Here is a 15,380-nt window from a genome sequence, read left to right as displayed (position 1 = left end):
TGTGTGTGTGCAATAAACATTTAATTCTACACTAATCCGCATACAATTTTTTCTATTGTAATAATGGGATGGGTTTCCTGATCTTTTTAACGTTTGCTATTTTTTAAGCTATGTTTTGGTAGAATATTGTCTTCAAATTTCAAAGAATTTTCCCCTATTTCTTAAGAGTTTATCATACAGTATTACTGCTCGCAATGTTTCTATAACCAATTTAGTCGTAAATGCCATTGCAAAAAGTTTGCAAATAAACTATATTTTTTTTTAATATACTTCTTTCATTTAAAAAAGTATAGTTTTCATTTCTAGATTACCCTTTTAACTCATTTATTACTTTTAAAATATCTGTGCTCATTGACTTTTCAATATCGACCATTGTACAGCATTGGCGCTTTTGATTTTAGATGCTTAGGGGTTATCTGTTGACAGCAACCATGACTCGTAAATACTAATGCGACAATTTATTTCTGGTTTATGTATGTACATACTATACATATATGTACGTACCTATATTTCATTCACTATCAGACGGTAACGTTGCACAATTAAAATATTTTTAATTCATACGAGCATGGGACTCGCGCAGACGATTTCAGGTCAATAAGCTATAGATTGAACTTGTCAAATGTGTTTCAAAAACATTATAAATGCGTATATAAATAAATGAATTAATCAAATAATATGTACTCATTAGCGATGACGTATGCATATGCATCTCTGGGAAATGCAGTGTGGAAAATATGTGTATTCTTAATGGAAAAAGCTGAAAAGAAGCAGAAGCAAGCACTCCAGTGTGCTTCTTAGTGTTATCCATACTAGAAAAGGTGTTTAGTAATAGGAAGCTATTGAAGATTTGACCTCGACAGGGTCTGAGATCAAAGACTTAAGATATTTTATAAGAGTATATATCCGTTTCATATCTATAGGAACTCAACAATTACTTGCAAGCTGTGCTTCAACTGTCTTCACCTCCTTAACAGAGTTCATCAAAGTAATTCTTTAAATGGAATAACAATAAACTTTCAGTTGACTTTGAGAATTTGGAATTACGAGTATATTTTCCCCGATTTCACAGATTTCGTTTATTCTAAGTGAAAACCTGCTGGTATACTTTTTGAGGGAAATAAATATGTGTAGATATAATTTCAGTTACAAATGTCTGTATTTTATTTGTTTTTACACAAAACTGAGACGTCATACTAATTTTTTTTTTAAAGATAACTGCTTATATATAAACATGTTAAAATGCTAGTGTCAAGTACTTTACGATCCTGCACTGCGAATAAAATTAAATTAGTTTCTCTACAATACGAAAAGACACTAAAGAAAGTTCAAACAGCGGCAAAGAAAACGTATTTTTAGGAAAACTTAGTTTTTAGGAATAAAATGAGTTCAAAATTTGCAATCAAGTATTCATGAAACCCTTTCGAATCTTTGTGAACGAGATTTGTATATATTAGAATAGCAGAAGCTTTCGAATATCAGAGTCCATGGCATCAATGTTCTTACAGATGGTTCCAAGTTCGAAGGGAGATTCTGAGAAGAGGTCTACTCCTGGGAATGCGACGGAGAGTGTTCACCGCCCGGATCATTGTTGTGTTTGTCAGGCTGAAATCGCGGAGATTCAAATCCTTATCTCCAACCATTGTGGGAAGGAGATCATCACTGATTGCCGTAAGTCCCTTAACGAGTAGGTAAGTTAGATAGAGCCTTAAGCATGTACCTTGTAGGATGATATTCTTATTTATGGAGAGATCTATGTTCGCATACGACTTGTGTCGGTAAGACGTCAATAATCGTCGATAAAAGAAGAAGAAAATAATAAGATTTTACAGAGGACAGTTGTATAACATGTCGTGCCAATCGGGAGCTCAGATATTGGAGTATGTTTTCGACTGGGAAGCCAAAGATCAGGCTGTTATCAAAAGACTTGTTTATGTTTTCATAATATAATATTCTCTATATATTTTTTTATTAATTATTTTCGTTTCTTTTCATTTTCTGTCTGTCGTTTTTTGTTTGTCTCTTGTTTGTAAGTATCATTAATAATGCTGTTATAATTAAGAATCTTCATTTCATCTAAATATTTCAGTTATAATACTCGTAATATATTAATCATTAATAATATTTTGTTCAATTTGTTTGCCTTTGCCTTTAGTTTCTGCTGCTTGCATGCGATGTTCTTTATGTATACTGTATACATACTATTTACTCGCTTGTAAATACACGTATTTCATTAATTTTGCTTTAATTTTTAGTTCGTATTCCTATCAATTTGATTTCTTTGTCAACGAATCAGCTGAATATCTCATTTCGCTTCTGCTTTTGCTTTTTTGCTGTTGCTTCTTTTTTTAAACAAAATTGTAGATTCACGGTTCGTTATATACTTAGTAAGTAAGTACATACTTGTATGTACTATGTATGTATGTATATTGAAAACAAAGGTCTAGGAAAGCTAAAAGCAATTGTATATATGTATGTATGAGTGTATATAAGTAATGCGAAGTTCACTTTGTGTGCTTTTCGTTATTTCGTTAGCTTTGTTTCTCGTTTGCAATTCATTTTATTAAAATTTGTATTGAATGGCTTTACAGTGTAGAGCTGAGTATGTCGATTAAGCCTTTTTTGCGGCTTCACGGCTGCGCGAAATAAACAATTTAAACTATTCGTGTGTGTGTGTGTGTGTGTGGGTGTGTCTGTGTGTTTTTACAAAAATTATTTCAAAAATGTCAACTGGTTTTACGTATATAACGGTACAAACTGATCGCCATTTTTCATTTGTTGCTGCTGGCCTTCGTCAAATAACTTTGATTTTGTTTAGCTTGAATGTCTTAGGTTGTGCGTAATATTGCAATATATTGTATACATATATATATCTACTGTATGATTATAAATGTTCCGTAGTAAATACAAATACACAATTAAGTAAGCAATTGCTCGCACTTGAACGTCAAATCTTTTCCATTTTGTTATTCACATAAGCGAACCAAGGAGTCGTAAACAAATGCAGAAGTTACATTAAATGTTATAGTTTATCTAAGTGTAGAACAATCTACAAGTATAACATGTTGTGTTCATTATTTTGTGTTTCTTTTCCTCAATTGCGTTTATCATAAATGATTTCTATATGCGCGTTTCTGTTTTGATTCAACGCTTAAATGCATATCTTGTAGGAACTTCTTAACAACTAATTGCATATAAATACATTCAATTTTTACAATGTTTAAAATCGAATTCAAAACAATAGCCTCGACTGTAAATTATCCAACAGATGTTTCTAATTAAGCGCCAAACCGTTTACACAAATGCATTTTCTGTTGCCTTACTACTTGTAATAGAATTCTCATCAAAGAAACTTGCTTATGCTTTTTAATGTTTAATGTTATTTTACTTTTGTTTTTGTTTTTGCTTTTTTCATTTAATTTTTCCATTTTTATTTTTGTAGCTCAGTCTTTTTACTAACAATTTGTTTATTTTAAATGTTTACTGAATTATTTTCAATACTGTTTGATTTTGAAGCGTTTGGTTCAACTAAGAGGTCAACTGCCCAAGTTGCTGTTCAAAACTTTTCACTGGATCACAACAACAATAATAAGAAGAAAACACGTTTTATTTCATGATTACATATCTTAAGTATGTGTGTGTGTGTGTGTTTAGGTGAAATTGTAAAGTCAGATATTGGAGTTTTGAGAAATATCAAATTGGGGAATAGAGTTTGTGCAAATCGGGCATGGGGGACTTGGTGAGAAGTTATTGAAAACTAAATACTCGAATGAACTTATTCTTGAGAGCAGCACAATTATTTGAGAGGTGCATGCCGACACGTTTATTCATGTTGCTTTCTGTGTGTATGTGTGTGGGGGTGTTTGTTTGTATTGCTGTTAGCTGTATAGTTGCTTGGAAGTACCGTTGTTTGTCTAACTTTCGTAACTTATGTTGTTAAAGGCTTATTAGTTATTATATTCATCATCTTCTTTAAATGTTTTACGCTACATATTCAACAATTTCAAGTATCTTACGTATTTGTAACCCCTAATGAATGCGTAACATATTTATAATGTCATTAAATTAGTTTTCTGTGTTTTCTGCCGATCCTCAAAGATACTATGTACAGTACATGTGTAGTATGTATCATCAATACAGCAGGTCAGCTAAAGGACATTTCGTGGACTGGAGAGTTTCGTAGCGACCTCTCCGAATTACTTTCTCTACTTGCTATGCGAAACGACGAGACGGGTGAACCAAATGAAAATCAAAACCGATTACTGTTTGTTGTTTTTTTTTTCGAATGAAAGTTATTTATTTTGTCAGTTTTTCAATGGTATTTGGTATTTTAAGTATTTACAAAAGTCTCATAAATATATTGGATTTGTTGTTTAGGTTGCGTTATAAAATTCTTAACATAGGGTGTTTAAATGTATGCATGTATGTATGTAGGTTTAGGTATGTAGGTATTACTTGTATGTATTAAACTTCTCTTTGTTGCTGGCTTTAAGGTAAAATGCATTGATTACGTTGCAAGTTATAGCAGGCTACTTATAAATTAGAAAACCAAACGCTTCGTGCGGCAAACACACGAGTTCTCAAGTGGAGACCGACCGACCAATTGGCTTCATCGTCATTAAAACTTATAGGCATTTCACTCTAGTCGCGGCTCGTTCGTTTAATTATCAATCAATCAATCAATCAATAATCAATACTATTAATGTAATGCTTAGACCTAGTTAGTGTATTTCATAATAATTTAATGTCTGTTAATTGTATTCTAAATGTAATCATTTATATTTACTTTATGTAAGAAGCACTTGAATATATATCATCTTAATGAGAAAGAAAACTTGGTTGATCTTTGTTATTCGTAATTACTTTTCTTTTCTTTTTTTTTTTTTTTTTGGTTTTGTTATTTTTATGTTTGTATTTTATTTGTATCTCTAGAGCTGTCTGTATTTTCTCACTAATTTGTTAATGCTAGCCTGTTAATTTGTTAGTCGCTAAATTGCATATGCGCTCGCTACAATTGTGTTATTTATAGTTAATAACCATTTTTGTCTTACGTTGAGAAAGTTAAAAATCTTTGCTTTTTTTGTTTTTGTTTGTTTTACTTTTTTGTTTTGCTTAGACATATGTATCTCTAAAGTATCATCATCATCATCATCATTGCCTGTAGATCTAAAAGTGTCGGGGTTGCTGCTATTTCGGGTGTTTAGAGTGGAATATATCTCATGGCCTACATCTCGCAAGTAGTGTTTATGCAGAAAAATGTTCGAAATGGATGTGATTTCTTCATTAAAATACGTCTTTTCTTGCTTCTTGCTTCTTGCTGTTGTTGGGGTTGGTGTTTTTGTATTAAAAGCGTTCTGAGACAGTATCTCTTCTACAGTATCTAAGTGTTGTTACTAGAGTTCTAGAATTGGTTTTTGTTGTTGTTTTTCAGGCGTACTTTGTAAAACCTTTCAATTTTAGTTCGATCTAAATTACAATACTCTTTGCGGTGTATATAAGTATGTAAATGTAAAGTGTATAAAAGTTAATGATCTGATTTAGTTTATATGTACTTTTAAATGCTGTATATACTTATATACTCATGTATATCTATATATAGGTATGTATGTATATGAGTGGTGTTGGAGTTTTGTAGATTTTCTCGCTTATGTGTAGGTTGCTTCGGTTTTTCTTGTTCTTGTTTTGCTGTTGCTGTTACTGTTACTGTTGTGGTTTATTACTTTATGTTCGCTTATGTAATATATCTATGTGTTTATATTGCTTTTCTAGTTATGTATGTTCTGGCAAAATAGGTTGAATGAGCTGTTATCGTAAATTAAATCAAGTCGAACAAAACTCCCAAATAAAACAACATTTGCATAATTTTAGCGCATAAGGGCAACGAACAATGAAAACAAAATGTTTATTGAAATGAATAATTTTATTGCGTTTGCATGTTTTTAAATAAAACTTAAGACTATATACACAAATGCTAACTAAAATTAAAGCAATAATACAAGTATAGTCAATAATGAAACTTAAACCGAAGAAAAGGAATAAAAATGGTTTTAAAAATAACTTGCAATTTGTCTTTGGCTCTTATTTACTTTCTAAATAGAACTAAAGAGTATGATTGTGGAAATTTCAACGAAATTTCCTTTTAATTGAGGCAAAAAAAATGCTCAAGGTTAATAATAAGTTTTCTGAATACATTCAATATTTTGTTTCTATTCTTGTTTTGTTTTCTTTGCTGTATAGGTTCGTTTATACATTTGCTTTGATTTAGATATTACTACGCTTTTATTCGATTTGCTTATATGCAGTGTATACGCAATGTTTAACTTGTATGTTATACTCTGCATTTCTGCAGTTTGTTCTCTTAGTAGACTTTATACAAAATACGGGTTTATTCTAAGCTTCTAAGCTAGGCCTATTCAAGAGAAACGAGTCTACAAATAGCGCTGATCTACTGTTAAATGTTGGAAAGGTTTCATTCTTCTTTGCATCCATTTATGTTCTGATCGATCACATTACAAAATGCTCTTACTTGGTTTTTAGAATCAAAAGCAATAAATGAAGAATGGGGCGTGTTCTGCTAGGGTCTGGTTAGGGTACTCCTCTGCTGGCATCTGCACTACTTATATATACAACTTGTCTTTTGTTCTTTTTACAGATCCCATTGGCAACTAAGTTGTGAGTTTAAAGAGCCAACGCAATTTAGTTAATACTTTTAAAATAAATTGTTCTCTGATGAATTTCGTAAAATGTTTGTACCAAATCACATGTTTGATTTCAAGCATCCAATCAAAAAGTGCGCCAATTAGAACTTTTCTCTTGATTCGTTTGCACTCTACTAATTATGGCACATATCGCACATACATATGTACAGAGTTTACAGTTACATTCTTCTTCTGCGTGGTGTATAATCTGTACAATTTATACAACTCTAAGTCACTTATCAGTATTCACTACTACTATTCATTACAAAGCAGGGGTGCAGCATCTCCCGAAGCACAGCTATATACGAGTAGTATGCTAATCTATGGTAAATAATGTGAAGCACGAGCCTGCAAAACAAATTGACTGAATAACACTAAATCCTAAATGGACACTGTGTGGGTGAAGGGGTGTGTGTGTGTGCCTAGGTGTGTGAATGTAAGTTGAGATGGATACATGTAGTAGTAATAGAGAGTATGGAAGAGTTAATCAAAAGCTGCTACTAATTACAAGTATATCTTCTAGAGGATGCGTGCTGTTCGAATTCTGTTTCGATATCAAGGTAGGATCCCGGAACACAAGATACAAACACCTACTATATTCAACTGTTTGAAATGATTGACAAGTCTATGACATATCTAGTATGATTTATGATCGAGTATGATTTACTCTGTGGAGGTATTTGCAAACAAGCCTTGAGTGTTTCTTGTGTATGCTCTTTACTTCATTATCGTCCCGATAAGCCTGGATGTCGGAAAAGTTCCTATTCGCATCGTTTTTCAAGAGCATTTGGCAGTTCACTTGCTCACAGCTCAAAGGAAAGATTGTAAACTGATTATGCGACATCGCGATCAATAATAATTGAAAAGCCATTATCTGTGAGGATTCTGTTTCCGATACACATCTATTTTCGAATGAGAACCCAATCAGTCGCCTGATGTGAGCCATCTGCGGATATAAGTAGTAATTAAGCTGTCCTTAATTCTAATTTGTTGCTACGGTTTTGGTATTTATTAAATCAACTTTTCTTTTGTTGTAAATCAGTAATAAGCGTTTCGTTTATATGTTTTCCTTTTCCTTTATCTCGTGTATGTATATTTCTTCTATTTGTGTTGCTTTAAATGCAAAAACGTGTACGCCTTTCACTCTAAATGTTTCTTCATTATGTTGTGTATTACATTTTTGGTTTCTAATTTAATAATTAATATTTACAAATTGCATTTGGAAATCCCTAACAGTTGTATTCCTTTTACTTGTATTTCAAAATGTACATTCCTAATATATGTATCTTTTACGAGTATTTCCTTTGTCCAGATCCGCTCTACCTCCGATTTTAAATTAACAAGATTGTTTTCTGTTCTAGGCATAGCATTCTGAGTGTTTTTCGTACAAACTATATATATATCGTATGTCTCTATATACTAAGCAGCTCTGCAATTATGTATATGGGTTCTATATATATATATAACTGTATAAATTTATATATAATTCTCATCATACTTGTATTTCGCATGCTGGCTTCCTCGTCTTGCGGTTGTGTAGGTTTATCATAAATTTGTATTGATCTATTGATCTTAAAAAATGCAAACTATGTTAATTCAATTAATTTTTGTTGCGTCTAACTAGCTATGCGCAAATACAAACATACATACATATGTATGTATGTATATCTGTAGTGTATATCAGAAAAAGGTGTGTCAATTTGTATTTGCTGTATGTTCGGTATGCCTTCGAATGGGGACGACAAAGAGGCTGTTCTCTGATTTGTCATACCTTTAAATGAGGAGATGATGTTTGAAAGCTATCTTTGAAGCAGATATAGAATACTGAAGTCTAAGCCTGATAAATGTACTAGAAATCAAATTTATTTTTGGCCGAGTCGAACTCGGTTATTTCATATGTACAGCTAGGGAAAGAGATGCTTTAATGCTTGAAACTAAATTGCAAGTGCTTGAAAACAATTTCTCCAACATGTCTTGCCCTTCTTCTTCTTCAAATAAGTTCACTTTTTGGTTAAAAACTAGTATCTCAGATCGTCCGAGTATGTGTCGGCTTTCGAATACTACTGGCAAGTCCAGCTCTGTCGTCCCCATTCGGAGCATACGCCTAAAAATGTAATTGCGTTCAATAAGTTTCTAACCATCATGTAAAGTTGCATCTAAAATTGAAAACGAAAAGTCTGAACTCTAAACGGTACGGCTATAAAACTGTTTGTCTGTCTGTACTATTCGTATGTTCTGTGTATGTATCGCAGGCTAATTTAATTTACAGAAAGTACAATTTTCGTCACATACGCTTAGTGGTTTCTATGTCTTTATGTTACTACAATTAAATGTTAATCAGAGTGTGTGTATTGCCGAGTTCCTCTATAAAGCACTGGCGGCAACAGGGTGCAACAATAAGCCCTACACTTAGTACATTTCATTCTCATCCCAGTCGACCGATTGCAGCACCAATTTGTCGAGCTCCTTCGAGTCCCCGGAGCTGCTGCTACGTCGTCGCCGCTTTCGCTGCAAATGCGCCCACTTGCGATTCAGTTGCGCCATTTGGGGCGTGGAGAAGACCGCCGCCGCTGCGGCACTCAGCTTTGTTGGTGTGATGACGCTGGCCAGATGGGAGCCGCACCCACTGCTGGGGGTCGCCGGGCTCATGCTGAATAGCTCGCGGTTGCCAAAGCGAAATTTTCGGGGTGGCGGCAGAGGTGGTGCTGCTGTTGTTTTTGTTGCCATTGCTCCTGTCAAGTGGGGCGTATCGTAGGGGGGCGGCGGAGTAATCATGGCCAATGATGATGTCTCCTCCTCATCGTCCTCAATATCGTCATCGTCGTCATCGTCGTCGTCGTCGACATCATCATCATCATCATCATCACCACCACCACCACCACCGTCATCATCGTCTTTGTCATTCGCAAAATGGTCAAAGTGAAATGTGGCGTCGGAGTGTGCGTGGCGAAAGGGCGCGTGTTGTTGGTGTTGTTGTTGTTGGTGTTGTTGGTGCTGCTCGTAAAGCTCATACGATGGCGAGCGCTGCATGATGAAATGTGCGCCCGCGCTCAGTTCATCCATCGGCGATTGCGGCTGTATTGGCGTCACTGGCATGGATTTGGCCATTGGCTTGTATTGGTGTCTCTGTTGCTGCTGCTGATGCTGCTCTTGTTGTTGCTGTTGCTTTCCGTTGCCCGAATCCGTTGCTATTATTGTTGTTGTTGTTGCTGTTGCTGTTGTTGCTGCAGCTGTTGGCGTTGGCGTTGGCATCGCCTTGATTAGTGGCATCGATTTGGTGTTACATATCAATCAATCACGATAAATGTAGCTGCAATTCTTGGGGCTCTCCTGCGGACTGGGACTGCTGGATGGTGGCGCTGGACTGGAACTACTATTCGACATCACCGGCGACGAGCCAGAGCTGGAGTGTGGCTGCTGTTGCTGCTGCTGCTGTTGTTGTTGTTGTTGAGGACTATTCGAACGATGTTGAGTTACTGCAAAAGAAATGTCACTCAAGGCTCAGTAAAATGTATATTTTTCGTTTCAAAAAATCAATTTATTCACATCCATACGCGAGCATCCAAACACACAATATCATTAGCTACCACCTAATTCCATTTATGTTTACAAGTACATTCATGCACAACATTCTGGGTTTTCTTTCCGATTGGCCCCTTCACTTCTCCTACATCCTCAATGATCATGACTTGCTGACAAATGCTGTTCCACTTTATTGACAATTGATAGCATTTTCGATTTCGAACACTTGTTATTTCTTCTTTAAATAAGTATAGCAAAGTTTTAAAAATGAAGCTCCTTTTTAAAAGCTCCCTTTGAGTTAAAAAAGAAAAGTTGTTCATTTCAGTGAAAGCCAATAACTTATCTACGGGTATGTATCGACTAGTCTTGTCTAATTATACCCTGTACCCGTAGGGTAAAAAGGGTATATTAGGTTTGTGCAAAGTATGTAACATGCAGAAGGAAGCATCTCCGACCCCATAAAGTATATATATTCTGAATCAGCATGACGAGAGAAATCGATCTAGACATGTCCGTCCGTCTGTCCGTCCGTCTGTCCGTCCGTCTGTCCGTCCGTCTGTCCGTCTGGATGAACGCAAGGATCTCAGAAACTATAAAAGCTAGAATAACCAAAGTTGGCATCCAGATTCTCCTAGGTCCGAGTAAGGACGAGTTTATTTTATTTTTTTTAATTTTCCCCCCCTTCCCCCGCTACAGAATTTCGTCAATAGCGTCCACATTTCAAAAGCTACCTAAACCAAACTTTGCACACATAATTTATATTTATATAATTGTCTACTGTTGTTTATTCAATTCGGTCAATTCTAAGAAAAGTTATTAGCAAAACAAATTCTCGCCAGTACAACCCCCTCAAACTGCAGCAACAAGTTCGCTCTTCTTCTTCCTCTTTTTGCTGCTGCTATGGGCGCATAAAACTAAGTGACGGAAGTTTACCTGGGTACAGGGTATTACACTGTCGGGCTTGCTCGACTGTAGCGTTCTCTCTTGTTTTTAAAACTTATTCTTGCTAATAATGTGGTAGTTCTGAAAAAATGTATTTAATTTCAATTAAATTTATTTTATTCGTCTTTTGAGTGAAACTCCAATCAGTTCTCTATTTAATCGACTGCCATTTATTTCTGACTTGATCGCTTCATAAATTCAATAATTCTCTTTCCTCTCTAAACAAAATAGCTGAAGAAAAAGCCACAGAGCTTTTCCTGAAAAATGTCACTTTCAAAACCTGTAGATCTACATTCTCGTAAATTCGTTTCTTCTGTTCTGTTTCGGATTCTTGTTAGGGCATTGGGATCGCTGCTTGATCTCTCCTTTTTTTGGTCTCCCTCTTCTACACTTACTTTGGAGCCAATCGCACAAATAGGCCTGAGATATTATGTTCACATACAGACTATACGAGTAGATCGTGCATGTTGCAACAACAACAAGATCGCACATACATACATAGGTGTGTACATATGTATAGGCGTGTCTACATAATGTTTTTGAAACGACTAGCAGTACAGACGACATTGAGTGTTGCAACATGCACAAATAAAGGAAGAGACGAGTCCGAATACACATTCATAAAAAAAGGCAAACGAAAAAATCTCTGAAATAATTATTGATAAAAACTATTCGTGAGCGCAGTACATGTGTAGGGTAAAGAACAAAATAAATATATTTCAAAGGTTGATTTACTTCTTTCGCGTACAAATCGGTTCAAGAAAGAATTAGGTGACATACTTGGAGTTTTGAAATTAATTTGAACATCTCTTATGGTGTAGAGTGCAATTTAAATACAAATTACAAGTATAATCGCTCGGCTGTAATGCTATTCCCATTTAAGGCCCTATCTGTACATGCGCTTCAAGGGTCAAGTTCGTCTCATTCTAATCTGAAAGTCTTGACTTCTTAGCGCAGTACTCTTTCATTAAAGTTCCTATAGCCGACTGAATATATGGAATAATGTTAAGCAAGCTCAATTATATTGTTTGCTTGTTTGCTGACCTAATATTAGGCATTGTGATTTCTAGTCTAATAGCGAGAGAAGTAAATCATTACCGCAAAATGAAAATGTCGTAATATGAATTTGTAAAGGCAACCAATTCAAGGACAAGTGCTGGCGAGCATAGACGTAGAGAGTAGAGAGAAGAGAGAAAAGGACAGCGATTTCCAAAGGGGGGAACAGAGTGAAGTGAGTTTCTTTTCGAGAGTGGTTGCATTGTTTGAGTTTTGTTTGTGTGCACAGGTGTGGGTGTCTACCAATATACTTGTAATTAGAAATGTTTCTGGTAACTAAAATGAAAATACAAACTCAAGAACTTACCAATACCATGACGGGGCGGCTGTCTTCTTGCGCGACCAAGACTTCTGTTACGTGTGTTTGTGTTGTTTACAGCCTAGGAGTGGTGATATAATTTGTTGTTTTTATAATTGCATTTAGTTATTGGGAAATCAAAATACTGAATTTGTTGTATTTGTTGGTAAATGTAAATGTAAGTTTATAAATAAATGATAATGTTTATTTTCTTAACAACTAAACTTCTAAGTTCCGAACACAATATAAGTATTAGCTCTGATTTGATTTGAATATTTTACTGAACGGAAACTTTTGAATTTTTAAACGATGGAAAGAAAAAGATCCAGCCAGTCGCCAAAGGGACAACAACAGCAAGGTTTAGGAAAGCTGAGCAATGCAGAGCTTCAACTATTCTTAAAAAATCCGAAAAAAAACCTTCCATATGGACTTACAAATCAAAGAAAACTATAATATTTAAGTCCCTGTTCGTCCCTGTGGTTTATAGTACATCACAAAAAGCCAATGAGTATAATTATAATTATCGTTTTCTGTTTGTTTACATAAATGGCAAGCAGTGAACAAAAAATCATTTAGCATTTCAACGGAACATTGTTTATGTTGTGGATAGTAGTAGTAGTAGTATATACTTGTAGTAATATTATTACTTATGTGAGTACGTTAAATCATATGGCACAGTAATTATTTCTAATATCAAATGCACACACTTTGTTTTTCTAGTGAAAATCGTTTGACGATGCGTTTTACTGGGGGGAGGATTGTCACTATATGCTGGGCACCCATGCAGAGATCAAGCCAACCTACATACGAGTACATATGTATTGTTTGTATATAGACTGTGTATTGTGACTGTGGATTGGGGGGACATGTTTGAATGGCTCGAATTTCAAACATATGCGATTCAATCGCACACATACAGACACTCATAGACAGACACACACACACACATACACTAACACACAGACACAGACACAAGCACAGATCGAGTACAGCTGGGTTGGTGGAACGCTGCTGACGAGATGGCGACGAAGTGAGGTGGGCGCGGGATGGCTGACTGGGCTGGTATCAAAAATTTAGTCTTACTGAGCTTCAAACAAATTTTGATAGATCACGCGTACTCTGTACAAAACATAAATCGCATTCCGAAATGTAATTCACAAAAATTGTTATGGTTTAAAACGGGTTTGGTGGGGAGGTGCTGGGTGGTTTGGGGTTCTCGGGTCGTAGGTTCAGGGGTGGGAAAAATAACTGTAAATCGTTTTGTTTTTACGAAATTTGGAGTCTCAGGTGCACGAAATGAAATTAAGATGAACACTTTCGCTTACTAACTTCCAGTAATAAATCACAAAAATATAAAAAAAACATAAACATAAAGCTAAAACATAAGAAATCAAATCAAACGATAGGAGATGGGAGAGTTAACAAAATTTGCTTTAGTTAGGCGTAAGTATTTACCATATTCTGGGTAATTAGTCCCTGACTGGTTTCAGCCGCCCCACTCCCGTCTCAAAGGTAAACCTAATGAAAAAGGGAAGAAGAGAAAGAATAGATAGATAGAGTTTTGGTAACGGTATTGTGTTCGCGTGCTCCAGTTCTCTTTCGTTGTGTGTGTTGGTATTCATTGTATTTGTTTGTTCAGATAGTGGACAGTTTAGTTCAGTATAAAGAAGAAGTGATATTTAGTTGTGTCAGAGTAGTTGGTGAGCAGAAAGTGGTGAAAAAATAAACAAACAGATCTTTGGAACGAAGCAGACAATTATTACTTTGAGAAGTCCGCCGCTTTTCAATAGACGAGCTCGAACGATTGGTGTACTTCTAGAACGCAAGTTCTATCTGTGGATCTAAATGTGATGAACCCAGATGAGTTTTAAAAAGAACCAAGAACCACAACTAAACTGTATTTACATGATTAGGCATCAATGGGGTATGGAGGCGCAGATTGTTGAATATGCATGCTAGATATGGGCATGGAAAACGGAGATATTCTTTTGAGTATACAGTACTATTATATATACACGTGTACACCGATTTTTCGAATATTCAATTATACTTGGTTATGTAAGTAAAGAGCACATTTTTTCATTTTAAAATACGCAGAATTTTGGCTTAAGAGTATATACACATTTCTCAGTTTAGATATACATATATTTAATCGTGCACAAATCTGGGAGTTGAACTGTCTTTAAAATAATTGCAAAATTAACAAAATTTGTAGGCGAAAATAAAGGAACAAAAAATTGATTTTTGAGGCACTTTTTTGTAAAGTTTATGGAAAAAGTTTAGAGTTCATGCTATTAACTGTATTTAAATGAAAATTTAATGGTAATCATTTTTAAGAACAAATTATACGCAATGCATTTCTACTAATATACTATAAAGAGATAAATTTTAGGCAAGCATGATTTCTTATGCAAAGGAATCGGAACATCTAGGGCTCTAGAGCGATGTAGTAATACTTAGGCACCAGACAACATATATATTTACAAATTCAATAGCTATATATAGATATACAACATCGATTACAATGACAACAACAAGTTGAAAGTGATTCTAAGAAATACACCAATCGACGTTTGAGTGAGAATCAAATACAAGCGCACCACAATGTTATCTGTGTGGGTGTTTTGTTTTTTATTTGTTTTACTAATGTCAAAATGTCAACAACATCGAAAAGAGCGCAATTGTATACGATTATTGATTAGTTTACGATAACGAAAAAGGTATTAGCATTATTGGCAGTGCGGACTTACCTTCTTGACGCTGCGGGTGGTCGAAAAGCCATCACCGCGTCTATAGTTGTCGCCCTGAAATGAAGCAGGAGTGTTAGAAACGGGTGCCTTGGAGCATACTCCATTTGATATCCA

General features: G+C 35.1%; 1 protein-coding gene across 1 annotated transcript in view; it reads right to left on the bottom strand.

Annotated features, from left to right (window-relative positions):
* Positions 1 to 6,333: 6,333 nt before the first annotated feature.
* The window catches only part of LOC115628457 (semaphorin-1A), a 182,127-nt gene continuing 173,080 nt past the window's right edge, over positions 6,334 to 15,380 (bottom strand). The window contains 3 exon segments of the mRNA XM_030524575.1: positions 6,334 to 10,174; positions 12,526 to 12,598; positions 15,267 to 15,320. Of these exon segments, the coding sequence (XP_030380435.1) occupies positions 9,108 to 10,174; positions 12,526 to 12,598; positions 15,267 to 15,320 (1,194 nt within the window). The 3' untranslated portion in view covers positions 6,334 to 9,107.

This window comes from Scaptodrosophila lebanonensis, unplaced genomic scaffold (assembly GCF_003285725.1).
Source record: "Scaptodrosophila lebanonensis strain 11010-0011.00,11010-0021.00 unplaced genomic scaffold, SlebRS2 tig00000118-arrow-arrow-pilon, whole genome shotgun sequence".
NCBI classification, from domain to species: domain Eukaryota; kingdom Metazoa; phylum Arthropoda; class Insecta; order Diptera; family Drosophilidae; genus Scaptodrosophila; species Scaptodrosophila lebanonensis.
The sequence above is the reverse complement of the archived record's forward strand: the minus strand, read 5'-3'. Positions and strand labels throughout refer to the sequence as shown.